This window comes from Phaethon aethereus, assembly GCF_964289735.1.
Source record: "Phaethon aethereus genome assembly, chromosome: 20".
Taxonomy (NCBI): domain Eukaryota; kingdom Metazoa; phylum Chordata; class Aves; order Phaethontiformes; family Phaethontidae; genus Phaethon; species Phaethon aethereus.
Window position 1 is genome coordinate 3,922,902 of NC_138596.1, and position 17,258 is coordinate 3,940,159.

At 49.7% G+C, this 17,258-nt stretch overlaps 1 protein-coding gene across 1 annotated transcript in view; it reads left to right on the forward strand.

The window, feature by feature from the left end:
* Nucleotides 1-4,618, forward strand: part of PAPPA (pappalysin 1) — a gene marked incomplete at its 3' end in the record, with an annotated part of 179,051 nt that extends 174,433 nt beyond the window's left edge. The window contains exon 22 of the mRNA XM_082009036.1: nt 4,511-4,618. Coding sequence (XP_081865162.1) covers nt 4,511-4,618 — 108 coding nt within the window. The remainder of the gene's footprint in view (nt 1-4,510) is intronic.
* Nucleotides 4,619-17,258: the final 12,640 nt, after the last annotated feature.

Genomic DNA, 17,258 nt, shown 5'->3' on the forward strand with positions numbered 1-17,258 from the left:
CCTGTCCGGGATTTCTTCTGTCAGCATTCCCACCAGCTCGCTATAGACTGGCCTTTCTCAGCGGGGGTCTGTTTTGGGATGTCACCAGCCTCTTTAGATAGGTGCCGCGTAGCGAAGATTTGTGGCCTCTCACTCATTTCTTGACCTGGATCCCGTTTCCGCGCTGGTCTTTGTTTCCGCAGCTGGGAGCGTGGTTCCAAGAGGGTGCTTGGGTTTTATCCAAGGTCTCATCACCTAGCGTGGGAGAGGATGCTTCGGGCTCCCGTGCCGTTGTGGGGAATGGAAGTATGGGTTCATACGCTGCCAGCATGGGTGGAGAGTTGGTCAAGGTGGAGACGTGTCAGCTCTCCTGCGCATTACACCCCAGATGTCTGTTCTAGCCTTCTGCCTAGCCCATAAGCCTACGCCCGCTGCAGTTTCTCCTTTAGGTTCAGAGCATGGTGTGTCGTGCAGTGCACGCCCCTGGGGTGACGGCTGTGATTTAGGTTGTGTCTTGAAGATAGATAATCAGTGGTCCAGAGGGGTTCAGGTGTGACCCCCATCCCCCTGAGCGCTGCCGATCCACACTGTGGCTCTGCTCTGGATCATCTCCAGGGATGTGTGTGTAGGGGGGGTGCGTGTAGGTGTTCTTCAGTTGTGCCTCTTTCAACCTATTTTAGTTAGTCTGAGGAGGCAATATCCTGCACTACTTCATCAAATGACCAAGCCGGGCCCTAAGCTTAATTTTTAGCTTTTTCTCCCTGCCCTCTTAGATATTAGCCAGCTTTTCTACAAGGGGAGATAGATGTAGGGTGAACACAGGACTTGGCAGGTGGAAGGAAGAAGAGCTGATTCTTTAGTACTGGCTTTACAATGGGTATATCTGGGAATTTCAGTGCAGGTCATATATCGTCTTAATGAGTTGGGCTTTCACGGACCTATTTAAAAAGAAAAGAAGCAGTTAATCTTGGAGTATGTATATCTGGGCTCCACACCTAAATGGGCTATCATTCGGAAAAAGGTTCAGCATTTATTATTTCTAGCACATCCAGCAGCCTTATTCATGGCTCTGTACTCCAGAGGGCTATCGCTGTACGAGCCCAAGGCAAAAGATTCTATGATACTCTATGATTCTATGAAAAGACGGTCCTTCTTCTAAGGGGTTTTATGGTTTCTCCAAGTCGGATACTTCTGACAATCCTAGTAGATGTTATGTGTGGGTTTGATTCCCTGAATACCTGTGGAAGTCAGGTCCTTGGGGAACTCGTATGTGTGTTTGTTGTAGAGGTTGTTTAAAGTGGAAACCCTGTATTACTGCTAAGTGTTTGGAGAATTTTGTCTAATATGACTGTGGATGTGCTCATTACCCCATAGAAATCTCTGCCTTTTCACATAATAGAAAACTGATCTCTGGAGCTCACTGCCATAAGACAAAACAATTCATCTATCTGGACAATGGCGCTGTAAAAATCAAATTGCATAAAAAAAACTCTGTAAGGGACATAAAGTGAATAAGGCTAATCTGATCAGGAAGAAACCCTCTCACACTCAGGCTACCCACTGCTGTGACTGCTGCTGAGCCATGAGACTGTCTGCTTTTGGGGCCACAGCTCTGCACTTCTGTCCCTGACCGCCGTCAGGAGGCTGGGGGGTTTCTAGGGGACAACACTCAGCAAGACATTTCCTCTCTAGTGGCTCCCTCTAACCAGAAGCTGGCTGTAATGCAGTAACAATCCAGTCTCTTATGTACACCTTTTGTTCAGGTTGCTCCAGTGCTGAGCACGCACCTACAGTGACCTCTAAGAAAGCAGGGGAAAACGAGGAATTCGCAAGGAGAAATGGGAGAAGAGGGAATGAAGAAGGTAAATCACTTCAAGGCAGTCTCAAACTCGTGCCAGTTTGGGTTTCTAAGGCCACTAGTTCAGCACAGCCCACAGAATATGTTACGGGAACGTGAGCTGGTAGTTCGGAGACACAGTCGTGTAGGGCTTTCACTCTGATGTTGGCTCTGATTTTCCCACAAGTGAAATGGTAGCATTTATGGGATCTCCATCCCTGCAACACGTTTCACTGTCCCACTTAAGCACGGACAGCAGCAGAGGCAAAGTGCAGTAGGATGTCACGGCTAATTTCAGCCGCTTTACTGAAATGCCTGAGTTGGGTGTGTGGTTGTCTTGCGTTCAATGCAAAATGTCCATCCACCTTCTCTGTGAGCCTTTCTCTCTCCTTTGAATGCAGAGCCACTTAATCGCCTTTGTTAGACTGTTACAGACAAACACAGTGGATCCAGGCCAGGGAGAAGAAAAAGCTTGATCAAGACAAATGAAAGAATCAGATTCCCAGGTCTTGCCTCCAACCAGTAGCTTTGTTGTACAACAGGGAGGATTTTTTAAGTCAAAATCCTTGCCAAATCCAGATTGAACTGAATGATTCAGGATAAAAAATAAAAAAATAGGGGAAAAGTCCAGACATATTTGAATGTTTTGTTTGAGCATTTTCTAAGTGAAATAAGTTTTCATTTCAAGACATAACTTTTGCTCTGAAGTAGTCTTTTTTATTTGTATGTCTTGGAGGGAAAGGTCAAACCTGAACTCTAGCAAATAATCTAAACCAAAATGTTTCCTTCTACATTGAACAAAAAAAATCTTTTTTTTTCCTGTGTCTTTTCTTTTTCCCTTTCCAGTGTTTTAATTCAGTCATTAAACAATCCCTCTTCAGCCTCCTCCCCAAACCCCATTGTTTGCAGATGTCTCTGTTTTCCTATCTAAGAATATTCATAATGCTGTGATATGAGACAGTCCTGCTCTGGCTGGCTTCTGTTGGCTCAAGTGACCCTTAAGCTCCTGTTGTTTTCTGCAGTTTATAAACTTCTTTAGTATCCAATTATTTGAATTAATTTGCTTTTAACTTTTTGGACTCTCTCTTCTCTTTGCAACCTCCACATTTGTATATTCAGATTACTGACTGGTTGGTTTCATCGTGTAAGTCACCAAGGCCATGGCTTGATGAAGAGTCATCACCCCGTTCTACCTGGAGGAGGGTCAGGTCTTCTGGGAATGAAGTCAAAAGCAAGGGGAAGAGGCTCTCCAAACCCTGATTTGATGATGAGTGTTGGCTATTTGATGTCTCTGTCAGCATGTCCCTGCCTTAGACTCCCCAGTTGTGAAATAAAGATCCACACCTCTTCATCCCGTTCTTGTGTGCGTCAGGAGATGGACATGCAGGAACACGTATGGAGGGTCTAGGTGGAAATGACAGCAATGTGTTCATGCACAGCCTTGGTCCACATTCCTAGATGTGCTGTTGATGATACATAGGGAAGAGGCAGACCTAGGCTTTATAGCCTGGAGAAGAGTGTTTATGAAAGAGAGAGCAAACATGTGGCAGCAAAGCCAAGGGAATCAGACGGAACGCGCGCATGCAGCCCTTGCCGGGAACGTTTGAACAGGTTGTGGCACTGTTTTGGAAGGAGCGTAAGGAGAGGATTGAGGTCATTTGCTCAGTCTGTGCAGATGGGAGAAATTCTTGGGAATTCACTTCAGGGCACCACCTCCGCCCCCTTTTCTTTGTGTAAATACTGTGATGCAATAAGCCAAAATCAACTTCCGCTAGCCAGGCACTGCAGGCTATTGTTTCAGCTCCTTCCCACGCTTTTCCAGAGAAATCATGGACAGATGACCAGATCATGCACGCAACAGTCTCTTACTTGCATTCCTTTGCTGTTTCTCAGTGCTTGTTAGCTGCATCTCTTGACCTTAAACACAACAGGTATTTAGGGAAATCTCTGCTAGACTGCAGCTTCACTGATCTGCTAGGTAGTGTTTGGTTCGGTTCCTGCCCTGAAAAACTGAAATCCAGAACATTCATAATTAAGTGCACCCATAGATTTAGGCACGGCAGCAGCACCCAAGCCATTGGGCCCTACTGCAAAGTGGTACTACCCTACAGAGGGGAGATCATGGCCCAGGAGTAGGATTCACCAAAACCCCCAAGCAGTGGATAGCAGTGCTACAGGAAGACTGGAGTTGGGACCTGCTGGACCCAGTTGAGTTTGGTGTTCGTTTGAGCTGGTCATGTGAGATGAGGGTTTTGTAACTTTGCTGTCATTTAGTGTTTGTAGCCTTAGGGATAAGGATAGCTTTACAGAAGAGGTTGGCAGCATAATGTGATCCAACATCATGGTAAGTACCCCAAAAAGCCCCAGAGCTGCCTGTGAAGCACATGTCTCCCCAGCCAGCTATGTTCGCGTGCCTGATGTGAACTGTTGGAGTATCTGCTATCTGGTAACTGCATGAGTTGAACAGGTTCTTCTTTACACTCTTCCAGCCTCTCTTATAGACAGGTAGCTCACCTGAGAACTCAGTGCACCACCAGCTCAGCACTAAAATAAATCACTGCCAAAAAAAAAACCCACAGCTGAAGGCTGCAGCTGATCTCTGAAGATAGCACTCCAAAGGTCTTGCTTGTTCTCCAGGGTGCTGTAGGTGTGTACCCTCCTTCATGTCTTTGTGTCTTTGGTTTCCTTCCCCAGGTTACTCCCTTCCCTATGTCCTGTGACCTACAAGGAGAGTGTGCTTGCCGGGACCCCAACGCCCAAGAGCACAATCAGAAAGACCTCCGCGGCTTCAGTCTTGGGTAATGCCACGCAACATGGAATGGAGGACCACACTGCTCAAGGCAGGCTAGGAGAGACACCACATCCCTTTTGGTATTGTTTTTAACATTTAGCTGCTCAACTGGATGGCATTTCTGCACCAGGGACCCTTAGAATTCAACCAGTCTGCCTTTAATTTTTGTCCAAGGAGAACTTAAATAGGGGTTTATGTATTAACTATATCTTAAATAGTGATGACAAGAAACAAACAACCAAGAGTTAAGTCGAGAAGACTCGTGTATCAAAACAGCATGTTTTGCCCACCTAATTTGAACAGTTCCTATCTAGATTCAAGGCGAGAAACAAGCTATTTATATACACATATTTATAGAAATAAGTAGAGAAAGAGAGAAAGAGTGAGAGATTATGATCAACGCAAAAACACTTTCCCCTCTCCAGCACTCACAACTCAGACCGTTCATGGAAGAGGCTGTGCTCTTGGAGGACTCCAAGCTGAGCCTTTTCTGATGCTGAATGCCAAGGTATCGCATGCTCGGGGCACTGAGATTGGGGTGGGATCTCCACAGGGCTGTGCCTCTTGGCAAGTGACTTGCCAGATGCCCAGCAAGCCTGAGACGTGGGATGCATCTGCTCCTCACAGGAAAGCTACTTCCAGCCAGGGAGCTCAGCAGACTGCAGTGGCCTTTCTGTACAGCTCCTCCTTCTCCCCCTGCCCCCAAAAAGCAAACAAAAAGCCCCCTTGTAGCCTGCCTGGAAGCTGCAGGGCTGCTGGGATGTTTCTGTGTGGAGGTGGGCAGGTGGTCCCATGGTGGAGTCAGGGAGTGGGGAGTCTTAAGGACTGGCATCGAGGAATGTGGATGATTGCTTCTGAGGAGCAGAGAGGGTAACTCGCCCCCGCACTTGTCATTTGAGCATGTCTGCTGCTGCTACTCCTGCTGCTATGTCCCATACAACTCGTTTCCTTACTGTGTCAGGACAGGGTGAAAACAACCCCATGCAACCAAACAGTCTGCCTTAAAGCTTACCTACAACCTGCCTTTCAAACCCTCTGGTCTCTTCCTCAGCATTGGGGCAAGAAAACAGGACACCAGCCAGCCAAAGGAATCTGCTTTCTGGTCTCCACCCAGCCAAGTGGTTCTCTAGACCTCCTCCACCTGCCTCTTATGGTAGTATATAGCTAACAACCGCTTCATGCTCCTGTTTTCTCAGGAGGGAAGAGGAGGAGGAGGCACATGCTATGGGGAAAGGACCTCAGGAGACAGTATTAGAATTTTGGCCGTATTTGTCAGTATTAAGCTGCCAGGCCAGTGGGTTGGACACCTTTGATAGACCATGAGCTTAGCTGCTTGTAATCTTTCAGAAGGAAGGGCATTAGCTGCAGCAGACCTCATACTTCCCTGTTGTATAGCTCCATCCTCCTGTTTCAGCCTGGGGCGGGGAACGACATGTTGTGCCAGACCCTTGGAGACTCATTTCATCATAGGATTCATCACACTGAGTCACTGAGCTGCCCAGTGCATCTAAGTGCTGCTGCTACAACCCATCCCATGTAAATCCCAGTGTGGCTTGGGCTTGTCTCCTGCTGCTTCAGGCTTCTGCTAGGAAGAGCACACATCCCAAAGAGCATCCTTCCAAGTGTTAAGTCTGTCTGTTCCTTGGGACTCTACTGACTTGTACAATCTACTGGGTATAAGACAGGTTGGAAAGATTTTTTCCTACTCCTGCTTGATTGGACATTTAGGTAGAAAGGTAAAGGGGGATGCTCATGGAGATGAATGTAAAAATAGGTAGGAGAACTAGAAATAGAAAACTGACAGAGTTGTAGGTGCAAGGAGCCAGGCTCTTGTCACCCACTGTTGAGGTGTTTTCTGTCGGAATAAACCAGAGGTGAACCTCAAGAACTAAAATTTAGAGGCCTGGAGAGGTGATTGGCATAAGAAGGTGAGGAGCACGCTGTTGTGAAGCTCCAGAGAAGCCCTGACCATGGGAACTGTGCAGCTCTGCTCCCACCGTGCAGGGGGGTACAGGAAAGGGAGGTGCTGTGGGATTCGGGCTCCTTCCATGGAGTTAGGCTGAAGGTCCTCAAGTGTAGAGAACATTGGCAAAAACAGCCTGGACAAAACTTCCACTTTTGCCCCTGGCCACCTAATTAACAATGGAAGTAAATAATTGCACAAAGGTTGCTTCCTTCAGGTCCCTTTGCCCTCCCCCTTTGTGCCAGCAGTTTGTTTATGTGCCATCCAGCCCGTCAGAAGAGCTCACAACCTTTGAGCCTTTCAGACTGCCAACACATCATGTCCTCAATGCCTGAGGAGATCTCCCCCTCCGCTCCCCCTGGGTTTCCCCCTAGCAGGGAGCCCCAGTTCAGATCCTGCATCCCGATGGCAGCTCAGTTTGCAAAATCCCCTTCTCAGTTACACAGCTGGGCATGGAGGAGATTTTCCATCTGCTTTTCCCACCTAGGACATTGCCCAGGAGAGACGGGTCTGTGTAAGCATTATTGCCACTTGCTGCTATGGTCTCCCAGGAGCTCAGGGTCTGCTGAACTCCTCTGCCCGGCCAGGGCCAGCCTCTGCTCGCCGAGTTGGAGTCCTTCTCGGCTCAAGGGAGACGGCGGCCTCTTGCCAGCACAGCCTCACACCTCAGCTTCACTCCTGCAGTCCAGGGGTGACCCAGCTCCCTTTCCAACAGGCAGGCTTTCCATGCTGCTATTTGATATTTTTTTCCAACTGCTGTGTTGGCACTGTCCATCTTCTCCAACGGGGCTACAGAACCAAGGAGCAGAAGAAGTTCTGCTCCGAGTCATGTTAAATCCAATGGCATTTTTTTTTTTCCATTGGGAGAAAATCGCATTGAGGCAAAGCTTTGCCCTCTGTGTTTCAGGTGCTGTACCATGCTCCCAGGGGGTGCAGAGAGGGGAGCTGTGGGGCATGGACACCTGCCCAGCTCCTCTCCCCTGTGCCCTCACCCTGGGGCAAGTCCAGCTGGATGGCCTTGCAGCATCTACCACTGTCAGGGCCTTGAATGCCCAGTGGAGTCCCTAGGAAAGACCCTCCATGACTGTGATGGCCACTGGGTGCAAGTTGAGAGGGACATTACCCACCACCTTCACCCACCAAGCCAGTGGTGCAGGACAACATCAAAGCAGCAGCTTGGGGGAACAGGAGAAGGTGCCCATGCTGATGAAATTTAGCTGCTCATAAAGTCCAGGTCACATTAGTGCCAAGATCTTCTCTGTCACAGATAGTGAGCCAAGGCTGCAGCCTACCTGGGGCCACCAGCCAGCCTCCTGGCTATGGGTGGTGTCCATGGCCAGTGGGATGGAAAGCTGGAGCAGAAAGCAGTCAATGGTGCATGGTGGGGTGGGAAACTCCTATCAGCTGCTACCCCTCTCCCTCCCCACCCTCTTGCAGATGGGCTGAGCTGGTGTCTTCCTGCTTTTCTTGCATCTTCCGCTGTCTCCCCCAGGCTGAGAAAGGAGGATGGCACCAGAGGACTCTTGGAGTCGGGTTCCAGCTACCTCCCTTCCGGTTTCGGTTTCACTTGGTTGTAACTGTCGGTTTGTTCTAGGTTTTACCTGTGTTTAAGGAAAAAAAAAAAAAAAAAAAAAGAAAAAAAAAAAAGAAAGAGAAAAATAGAAAACCCAATAGCCAACAGAAGTTTCTTGCTACAACTGATTCAAGTGGGGGAAAAAAATAAGTGAGGCTTTACAGAGAGGAAGAAAAGGAAAAAAAACCCCAAACCAAACCACAAGAAAAGGAGAAAAGAAAACCCGCATCATCCAAATCCAAGAAGAGCAAGGCCTATTTTTGTGTGTTTGAAAGGAAAACACTGATTCTGCCAGCTGAGTAGAGAGCTAGATACTTAAGTGTAGATTTCCCTAGAAGTACCGTGAGGTTTTATAACATTGTCTGGTTTTGTTTTCCTTGTGCTTTGTGATAAGTCCAGGAACTAAGGCTAAGGTATTTTTTCCCCGGTATATTGTTGTTTGTGGGGGGAGGGGGGTGGAGTTTATTATTTTTTTTTCCAGATTATTTTTTTAAGTGTGTATTTGTGCTTATTTTTACATTATCCAACTGTACATACGCATTTAACCAGTATTTCACTGTGCTCTAATTACTGCACTCAGAAGCACTGCACAGTCTGAATCCCGAAGAGCTGCGAGAGACTGGGAGTGAGGGGGGGAAGGAGAAAGCTGCTACCTGAGCAGACAGGCGATTCCCGTGAGTGGGAAGCGGGACGCCGACCGTCCCCTTCCCACGCTCCAGCCCGTCATTTCCATTCGAGGCCAAGCTAGAAGACAGGAGGGGATGGGATTAAACCTGCCAAGGCTGGGATGCTCAAAGGGGTTTCAGAGCTGGCGATTTGTCCTTTGAACTTTTTTGGATGCTGTGGAAATTCCCAGCTTTTCGGCAGTGTCTTGCCCTCCTCTGCCCAATCCCTGGATGCCCCAGTGTGGATTAATGGGCATGTTCACTGGGAAAGGACCGTTAATGGGCATGTGTCACTGGGAGAGGACCGTGTGCCCGGCTTAGATGCGCTCTTGAAATCTTCATGGTTGTGGGCCCCATTTTGGTCTCGGTGGTGCAACTGAGCTGATTTGTTTTGCATTTCTTCCACGTCATCCCTTCCTCTGGGGAAAGCCATCTCCCTGCCGGGGACGTGGACCAGTGCCTCCAGCTGACCTCGTGTGTTGTGTGCACTGGAGCCCCGGGGATGGTCCCCTTTCCGCTGGAGGACCTTGAGCACTGAGTTCAGTGGGAGCATGACCAAGACATCAGCAGGAGCATGTCCAGGTGGCCCAAGATGTATTTCCTTAGGGTTATGGTTGATTCGGGCAATAGGGGTTTGGCATTGGGCTGTTCCTGCCACTGGGGAACCGGTGTTCAAAACCCCTGGTTGTTTTAGCAGGAGCAAAGTGGGGCTTAATGTTTTGTTTCTGTCATAGTTTGGCAAACTGAATTTTCCCCTTTTCACCTGATCTACACATCCAAGATTTGTTAAGAATAATAATCACTTCCTCTGAGGCCAGAAACAAGAGCTTGGGTTGGCTTCAGGTGTTAGATGAGGAGTCTTGGTGCTACTTGGTGGTGGTGTTAGTTCTGTTAGGTCGAGATGCGGAGCTAATGAGTCCAAGTTGTCTTTGGTTCCCATTCTGCTTTGGTCTTTGGTTTTTCATTCGTTTGGTGAGGCCACAATTCAGCCACCAGTTTCCATCTTCTGAGTGCAAAGAACCAGGGCTTTAATGAAACATTTCACCAGCAATTGAAGAGGGAATCGGAACCATTGCGGAGTTTGCGTTGTAGGGCCTCTGTAATTACTTACCTGTCTGCAGATGATAGGCTGAATTTTGCTCCCATCAAGTCAACAGGGGTTTTTGTTGTTGTTGTTGACTTGACTGGGAGCAGGATTGAGCCGTACTATATATATAAATATATATATAAATATATATATGATATATATATAATATTATATGTGTAATATTATATATATATATCAGTGTAATATTTACAAATAAAACTGTGATCTCGTCTAGAGAAAAATGTATTCATATTACCAACTGCTCTTCCATATTTATGTATCATATTGTATCTTTTTATTATTGTTATAATTATTATGATTATTATGGTTATTATTATTATGGAATCTTTCTTGGCACCTTTTGGAAGCCATGTCAACCAATACTCCAATGAAGTGCTGAGGATCTATTTTCACAAGAATTCTACTGGTCTACTGTATAAAAGAGAAAAGAAAAAAAAAAGAAACAAGCAAAATACAGTTCAACCCTTAATTCTGTACCTCACGCCTGTACGTTTGCTGCTCCGATTTTGGGTTTTATTTTGCGTTCGTTTGTTTTTAACGGATCTAATTTAAGTCTCCAAGCAATATATAAAGATGTAAATAGTAAAGCTTATTTATTAAGATTGTCATCTTTTTTAATTTATATTTACACAATTGTTCATCTAATTTATTTTTTTTTCAATACAGTTTTTAACAGTTGTCCTTTTTTTGGTTCATGAGGTTTTTTAAATCATTTTCACAGAATTTCTTTATACAGGTTTTCCTCTTTCTTTTAATAAACAACAACTTCCTCTGGTCTTTCAAAAACAGGTCATGTTTCACTCAAAAAAAGTTATGTCAGATTCATCAGAAATATTTTGCCATTGTTGATTCCTATACCCTAAAGTTCTATATTATATAAATATATAATACCTTGTATGCTTAAATATTTAACTGTGTGATTTTGTATATATCTTCATACACATGCTCACACACATATGAGGGTTAATGTCCCCAGATGTTGGGAGAACAGAGAATCGGAAACACAAACAATATAAGCTTGTATTAAAGAGTTCTGAACTGGACCGCTTGCTCTTGCCACGTCTCCTTTGCTTTCGGTCGAGCCGGCCCCGAGCGTCGCCGGGTACCCCGGGGGGGTGCGCGCGGCTGCAGGCTCCCACATCTGGCTGCACAGCTGCAGGGGCCACCCTGTCCACGTGCTCCTGCTGAGCTCCAGTGCTCCGGTTTTGGGCAGGGCTTTTGAAAATCGCGGCGTTCTGGCAGAGCCCTGATGGGAGGGGGCTGCGGTGGGTGGAGGGAGGCAGCGCCGGCCGGAGCCACGTGTCAGCCCAAGAGCCCATTTCACCTCCAGCGGGTTTGGTTCTGCCAAGGCGGTTCAGGTCCTGCTTCACTCGGGCAGACTGGTGCCCAGGGTAGGTTTTGGTGTGAGAGACGCTTGAAAATTTAAATCATAGAATCATTAAGGTTGGAAAAGACCTTTAAGAACATCAAGTCCAACCGTCGACTCAACACCACCATGCCCACTAAACCATGTCGGGTGCTTCTAATTTTAAAAATAATTTATTTTCTTTGAAATTGTCCCTGGTGTCTGTTCACCCATCAGATGCAGGACATGGTCATCCAGAAAATGAGTCCCAACGGGAATTTGCCTTGACGCGGGGGTATTACCTAAGGGGGGAGGAAGGCTGAAAGCTCTGTGCAGCCACGGAGCAGAACGTGCCGATGCGCAAAGCCTTTGGACACACGAGCAAACACAGAGTTAAAGATAAGGCAGTGTCCAGTGGTCAAGACATAGCTGGGCTTGCAGTCCCCTCGCGCCAGAGCAAGGTCTTGTAAGGTATGTGCAGTGAGCTGGTGCACATCTGGCGGTGGTAAAGCCCCACGGCCAGTGTATGTACACACACACACGCACGCACACACACACATGGTGTTACAGTCTGTCCTGGTCCAGACCCCTGCTCAGAGCTGGGTCACCTGCAATGAAGGTGCACGTTTTTCTCCTCCTGGAGAATGATGAGGCTCTGCAATGCTTTAACGTCGTTTTGGTCAGCAGTGTGATGGACACGTCTGGGTTGCACACCCACAGTCACGCCCATGTCTGAAAGGAAAGGGGTGGACTCAAACCACAGGGCTGTTGGTTCTTGCTAATGTGTGAGATAAATAACCTGAATGGGACTAAGAAAATTTTGGTCCTTCACTACCAAAAGCACGGCGCTTTGTTGCCACGGCAGGCGTTCGTGGTCAGGGAGGTAGGCTGGAGGAGCTGCAGCTCCAGCAAAGCCGGCAGCAGCCCCGGGCTCAGCCCTGCACAGCTTGTGCAGCCCACCAGTCCCCGGCCAAGGGCGGCTTCCCTGGGCAATTTAGTTGATGGTCGTTAGTGGTAAAGTCCTTTGGCCCTGTTCTGGCACAGCGAGTTTGCAGATTTTCCTCCCTCTGAGGCTTTGCCTCTCCTTGGTCACAGCCGCGCTGGTCCTGCCGTGCCGCCCCCGCGCCGTCACTGCTCCAGCGGGACCCCCACGCCGGGGCCGTGGTGCAGGACCCAGCCTGCCGCCCGCTCAGCCCCTGCTGTGGCAGGCAAGGAAAGGGGCTTCACGCTGTTCTGCTGAGAAATCGGTATCGATTCAGCTTCCAGATGTGAACTGATTCAGCATCGACATCCCCGAACGCTGAGGATGCACGTGCAGTCGGGATAGGTGCCATTTAGCCCTGACGGTTATTGACCCCTGATCCTAAAGAGAGTCATTTTTAACCCAGTAAACTCCCCAACTCGTTAATGATGTAACTCCCCAGGAAGGTCCTGGTAAGACACCGAGGCTGGGAACACGGGCAGCGGACAAGGAGGGGGTGCAGGGGGGTGTTAAATACCAGCGGTGCTCTCCCTGTTACACATTTGCCTTTGCCTCTGCTTTAGTCGGCGTTGGGCTATAATGCCAGCTAGCTCCATTTGCCATCCTGACATAGTTACAGTATTGGCTGGTACCACCTTGGCCCCCTTTAAAAGTGTGCCAGTAACACTATAGTGTGTACATGGCCTGTGGGTTGAACAATAAATTAATTCCACGCCACACAATCCATGGGATGTTTGGGGGCAAGAGACTAAAGAGAATAAATCAATTATTTTTTTTTCACCCTGGCATAAGAGAGTCAGTAAAAAGATGTTTTGCATTTTAACTGTCAAAATCCACCTCAATATATTGAGCAGGGAGAGAGAGAGACAGAAAGAGCGCGAGCAAGAGTGCATCATGCTTTCTATACCATGCTCGTCTATGGTCCGTGCATTATTAATAGGGCATAAGCGCATCACAGACAGCCCTATCAATAGAACACACGGTAGATAAAAAGGCCCATAAACAATGTATTAAATGGTTTGTGCCTATAGCGATATACAAACCAGTTGGCTGTGTGTTGAATTATCTATTAAGCATTAATAAGGACCTTAAGACAGGAGCAACCCACCAAGGCAGCGAACAGCGGGCAGCTCGCTCCTGCTGGGCTGGGCTGCAGTTGCTGCGCTGTGCTCAGCTCTCGTCCCCTTGCACGTGCGCAACCGCACGGGCGCGATCAATTGACGTGCACAGTCAAAACAACAGTTTCTACGTCCAGTTTACATGTCTATCTGGAAATCAATCGCTAAAGAGAGGGAGAAGACAAAAAAAAAAAAAAATCAATACCCACATTGAGCAAGGTCTGAAGCCGCTGTCCTGCGAGACGGCAGCAGGGCTCGTGGCCACCAGCAAATGTTAGACCTGGCTGGCACCTAGCGCGCAAGGCAGCTTCCATAGCCCAGCCCCTCAGCGGTAACACCGGCCACCTCGCTGTGCGGTGGCCAGCCCGGGGACTCTCATGACACACTCGGAGTCGCCCAGGCTGGCCCACGCGCCGAAGTGACTGCGAGGCGCTTGTGACACCAGATGCGGTTCCTGTTGGCTGCATTAAATCAAAAGGAGTTGACTGCATTAATTATATATGAAAGCCAGGGAAATTGCTCTGAATTCATACGGCAAAGTCCTCTCCCAGCTGAAAGCCACAGCTTCTCAAACAAGTATGGCATTGGTAATTGTGGTAATGGGAAAATGAAGCTGTTTGTTAGCAACTTCGAACAATTTGGACGAAAAGACACAGAGGCTTAAAAAAAGCATCTGTAGAAAGACTGGAATATAAAGGAAACTACTGACAAGTGTAAAAAAACCCCTTCTTTCCATGTAAGCATCGGAAGATCAAACGAACATTCAGGTGTGTGCACTGGCAGGTGTGTGCCCATGTGCTGGCTTGCTTACACCCCCCACACACCCCCCCCCCACCCCACAGCTCCCCACACCCCCAACCCACACAGAGACGCAGGCACACACAAACCCAGCAAACACTTTGTGGCCCAGCACTATCTTTTCCTGGACTTGTTCATCCCACTTCCTCGGTGTTTCAGGTTCTAAGGCGCACGCCTGGGAGGTGAAGAAAAGTGAGCAGTTCCCAGGCCGGAAAAGTCTCCGTTTTGCTGCTCATTAACTACCACAACACTACGATGGCCCCAGATTTTCCCTCTGCCCTGAATTGGAATAACCGCTGCCTACATCATTCAAGTCAACAACTGGCCTAAGTTCTCTGATAAAATGCAGCCAAAGGGCCAGGGTCTTAAATTTTTTTAAGTACAAGTGAGGCAATACTGTGTCAAAATAGTTTTAAAGGTCTCGAGAATCTTTTGGCTGACTTCTCTCGGGCCTGGGGAGGATTGTTAGTTAACAATTAATATTCTTTTGCAGATAAATAAAAAGTTATTCACAATTTTTTGATCATGTTAGTTATGATGAAGAACTAGTCCAAAGAGCAACATGATCCCTTCTAGCCACCCCCTGCTCTGAAGACGTTATCTGCCAGTTTACCTGTGTATGAAATGTTCCTCCACTCATATAGTTTTTTAAAGACGTATAAGAGCCCCAGATCTGAGCTCGCTGCTGCTCCCCCTTTATCATCATCCAGCCCACAGGGATAAACCGACTTCAGATTCAGGCTCATTGGCATTTCCGCTGAAAGAGCTGAAATACAGGGATGTTTCTGGCTGCACTTCAAAGCCCGGCTCCTTCTTTGTGCACTCACCTTATAGCACACACCTGCTCAAAATAAGCAGGTTCTTTTCAAAATGTCACCCTCATACCACAGTCTCTCCCAAGCCCTGACGCTGCCGCGTTTCCGTAAGGCGTGAAGGCTCCGCAGCGGCTGCTAAAGGGGCTTGGGGAGACGGGAGGCTGGGCGGGAGCAGGGAAGAGAAAGGGAATCCTTTTTATTGCATGCTTTATTAATGCTGCAATGCTCAAGCTTGCCGTGCACGCAGAGCCTCCCGACGCCCGCAGCACCACAGGAGCAGCCGAACCCGCAGCACGCCGCGCCGACCCAAACCCATCCCAAAGCCTGTGCAGCTCCTGGCGCCCGGGAGCTGCTGCGAGCCCTGCGGGCACAGCCCTGCCCGCCCCGGCCCCGGCCCCGGCCCCGGCCCCGGCCCCGGCCCCGGCCCCGGCCCCGGCCCCGGCCCCGGCCCCGGCCCCGGCCCCGGCCCCGGCCCCGGCCCCGGCCCCGGCCCCGGCCCCGGCCCCGGCCCCGGCCCCGGCCCCGGCCCCGGCCCCGGCCCCGGCCCCGGCCCCGGCCCCGCTCTCCGAACAGCACTGGCAGGGCCGGGGCTGCCCAGGGCATGTCCCCCCCACGGTGAGACTACGAGCCATGGTCCCTCCCGTCTCAATGTCATGGCCACCAACACTGGGGGAGGCAGAGAGGCCAAGTGCGCTTAGAAAAAAAACCCAGAAGCCTTTCCCACTGCATCTTGCCGTGCACAGATTGTCACACTGGTGATGCTCAGCTTCTGGAGAGCCAACCCCGCCTCGGGCCCAGCAGGTACGGCGTGCAGTTTGCATCCTTGCAGCACGACAAGGTGTGAGCTGGCAGGTCAGCGAGGCATCGGTCACATCTCGGGGCATTGTCATGGCTGAGCACTAGTGTTTGTTACTGCGAGTCTTCGTCCACCCCAGGCAGCCCTCCCCGCGACGGAGGGGACCTGGGCTGCCTGCGCTGAGCAGCCCCCGGCACTGCCTTGCCTTCTTCCCCGGCCTCAGCAGAGCCTGCCTCAGCCAACCGAGCGAAAATGGGGAAAAAAAAAACCCGACGACGAAAAGCAGAAACCAAACAAATAAATAAAGGAGCAAATGCAGCACTTGACTCCAGAGGCCTTTGCCGTGGGAAGAAGCTGTCCCAAAGCGGTGTGTCATCAGCGGCGCAGCGACCCAAACAATCAGCCCCTCTGTGCACCGTGCCAGCTGCGGCCCGGCCGGGACGCGGGCGGTGGGGAACAATGGCCGTGGGGACAATGGGGATTGTTCAGGGCCGCTCTGCTCCTCGGGAGGGGGCAGCCCCACGCAGCCCTGGGAGGGGACCCGCGCCTGTCACCAGCTCTGAGTTGCCAAACAAGTGGCAGATTTGGGGTGCCCTTAAGAAGGGCGTGTGCCCGCTGGGACGTTCAAGGGATGCTGAAAGCAGCAGTGAATATGTTTGTTAAAAGGAAGAGTGTGAACGCACGTACGGTGAGGAGTGAGCAGCCTCTGCAGAGAAACCACCTCCTGGTGCTGGGCTGGAGTTTGTGGGGTGCTGGGGGGTGCACGGGTGGTGGGAGTAGGGCCAGGCTGCGCAGGGAGCAGCGGACACCCACGACTGCTGTATCGGTGCTGTTACCTGCACGTGCACTCACTGCAAAGGCACGTGGAGGAGGCTGCTCCTTTTGACCTGAACTCATCCTAAAGCTGGTGACTCTGTCCAGGAGCCATTGACGCCAGGTTACCCTTCCCTGCTTCATGCCATCAGGCAAACAATTTCAGCTTTGCAAATGGATGTGGGTAGTTTATCTATTAAACCTGGATGATGACATCTTTTTGCCCCTCTGCCCGCTCACTTTTCATGTTTCATCCACCCCTTGGTGCTCTCTTCACTCAGGACAGTGTTGGCCCCTGGTCTCCCGAAGCCTGGCCGGTGGGACGGCAAAGTCGGGGTATGGCTTGGCAAGAAGAACCAGCTCCCGGGGCAGCGGCAACTTGCTTTGGAGCAAGAATCTCTTTCCCCTAAAGGAGCCAGAGGAATGGCAGGAGTGCGTGTGTGCACACTATGGGGCACAGGTCCACCTGCCAGCATTGCTAGGCTGTGACTACAACTGTTTATCTTGAAAGCTGGAGGGTTACATTCTCCAAAGTTTCCAGGGAGAAAATACAGACCCTTCCTTTCAGCTGCGTGCTGGAGGATGTGTAACCTCGACAAATTCCTTGGTTTTGTTTGGCTTGGGTACGCCACGCCGGGTAGCATCACCGGCCAGAGGCTCCTCTGGCTTTGATCT